This window comes from Argentina silus, assembly GCF_951799395.1.
Source record: "Argentina silus genome assembly, chromosome: 3".
NCBI classification, from domain to species: Eukaryota; Metazoa; Chordata; class Actinopteri; order Argentiniformes; family Argentinidae; genus Argentina; species Argentina silus.
The window spans coordinates 8,459,702-8,462,201 of record NC_139657.1 but is presented as its reverse complement, the minus strand read 5'-3'; the positions used below and the strand labels follow the sequence as shown (position 1 = coordinate 8,462,201).

The window sequence follows — 2,500 nt, the reverse complement described above, 5'->3', positions numbered from 1 at the left end:
TCTCGTGCGCTCGCCTGCTCGCTTGCCTGCCCGTCGTACACCGTCGAACTTGACTTACCAAAATTCATCAATATTCTCCTTTGAAAGTCGAGCTGAATCGCAAGATTCAAGTCGAGATAACTTAACGCCCCCCAGGAGAATCAAATCATAGGATTCACGGTAGAACAGTGAAGTGAAGTTGTAGCTAGCTACGGTTATGCTTTGGACAGTCAGCTCGTGAAGAGTGGAAAGGTTCAAATGGGAGCACTTGTCATCATTTGACTCAAATGGGAGGCCTGTACTAGGCATGATCGTATAGGGGTCTTCAGCGAAGAGGTACACAGAGTGCGTGTCCCTTCGTGTGGGGTGGAACTGAGTTCACTGAAAGAAAACCAGACAACTTATTCCTCACAGCATGGCGTTGTCACATGATGATGACCCCGAAACTGCGTTTCAAAGGCTTTACGTTAAGCAAAAACATATTTGTTTAAATCTATATGGAATTCCTGTAGCAGAAATACGTTCTCATGTTGTACTCATATGTACTGCTGGCCCTTGTTCAAGTCAGTCCCTGAAGTCAGACTGTACTGAACCACTAATAGAGTCTGTTTCAAGTCATGCTGTCGATTCGGAGTGGAGGGACATTATGGAGGGACATCGAGGCTTAATCTAGGGTTGTGGGAATGACTGCCCTCTGCACGTAAATAAACTTCCTCTGACAGGATCGCAGTATTGCTCAGTCCCATTGGACACTGAGGGGAGAAGGGGAGGAGGGGGGGGGGGGGTGGAGGGGGGGGGGGGGCTCTCTCTAACTGGGGCAGTGTCACAAGGGTGGAGGTGGATTTCCCATTGGATAATACATGAGGGAGTGAGGCGTGACACGATGCTCAAACCGATCACAATCAGACTCTTTGAGGGACCGCAGGGACATCTGGTTTCTGGACCGTGTGGGGTTGCGTTGTGGTTGTGGTCGCCTCCCCGGGGTGGTGTTGTGGTCTCATCTCTGGGTTTGATTGTGTTCCCACACTGAGATGAGAACCATAAAGCTCTGACAGTTTTGAGACTGTATTTTTCAGTCTTCTTCCTGCACTAGTTGACGACAATATTCTCAAACTCCTATTATCATCAAGGTATCAAGTATTTGATCATATCATCAAGTATTTGACCATTGGGATGGAATATTACTCCTCAAAATTGTGATTGTGTTGTAGTCATATTAGTCTCAGTTTCCTATGAAGGCGGAGGAATCCGCTTTGACGGTGACATCCTCAGAACCTGCTCACCTTTCCCTGTGTAGGGTCGCGTTGACCGCTTTGTGTTTGTTTTGACTACTGTGTGTGTCCATACTGACCCTTCTATGTGGTTGTGGTTGTGGTTGTGTTCCAGACTGCTATGAGGGGAGTGGAGAGACCTACAGAGGAGACCTGTCCAGGACCAGATCAGGCTTGGCCTGCACCCTCTGGAAAGACCACAGCAACAGGTACTCCTAAACACTGGAGTAGACTATCAACTACTGGAATAGTGTAGGAGCTACAGTACCAGGTTTGACCATTATACCACGGTAGGGTTGTGCCAATTCAATATACAGTGTATATACACTCCCAAAGTGCTAATGCTACTTTGTACCTCTGCTGCTCGCTACTGTCCTGCTGGTTCAATGGCTACACAAAGACAAGATGGCTGCCGTTGTGTTTACATGTTGTTGTTCTTGACCTATACGCTTTCCTGGCGCGTTTGTTCGTCGTTCTGTGACCAAACACAATAGGTGACAGTAGGCATGGTCGTAGCTTTCAGTCTGTTTCTATAGAAACGGGGCAGTGTTGCGCAGTGCAGAGTAACTCTCAGGTTTTTCAAGGACAAGGCTCCATTCTGCCCATCCACCCAGCATGAATCAGCATGGTGCGTTGATTGGAAGATGAATACGATTTTTTTTCTCATTATTTTTTATCTTCTCAGCTCCTCAATTCTGAAGTTCTACAATAGAAATGATAATGCTGCGTTTTGGTTAATAAATCCATACTTTTCACTGACTTGGAAATGGATAGATTGCGATACAAGCTTTTTTTTATCAAAGAAGATTTAGAATGTGTTGTCTGTGAGTGTGTGTGTGTGTGTGTGTGTGTGTGTGTGTGTGTGTGTGTGTGTGTGCGCGCCCTGCACAGAAACATATGGATGTGAGCTTCAGAGGTCATGGGGGTCATTGGGGAGTTGACCTGTGATTGACCTCTAGTTAGTGTAAGCATACTAAGTCAGGGTGAGGAGACATCTCATGGATGCTGTTACTCCTACTGTGAGCATGACTTAACCCAGCAGGAATGACTCCCAGGGATAAATGGATGGCTGTGTATGTGTGTGTGTGTGTGTGTGTGTGTTTGTGTGTTTGTGTGTGTGTGTGTAGGAGAGAGAGAGAGAGAGAGAGAGAGAGAGAGAGAGAGAGAGAGATAATGCATCTAGGGGGACACATTGCAGGCTCCACCTTTGACCCTGAGCGCCTCCCTCCTAGGAACACTTCAAAGCCAAT

At 46.8% G+C, this 2,500-nt stretch overlaps 1 protein-coding gene across 1 annotated transcript in view; it reads left to right on the top strand.

The window, feature by feature from the left end:
• hgfb (hepatocyte growth factor b) overlaps nt 1-2,500 on the top strand; it is a gene marked incomplete at both ends in the record, with an annotated part of 18,674 nt that overhangs the window by 12,628 nt on the left and 3,546 nt on the right. Inside the window, one exon of the mRNA XM_083665716.1 lies at nt 1,366-1,459. Coding sequence (XP_083521842.1) covers nt 1,366-1,459 — 94 coding nt within the window. The remainder of the gene's footprint in view (nt 1-1,365; nt 1,460-2,500) is intronic.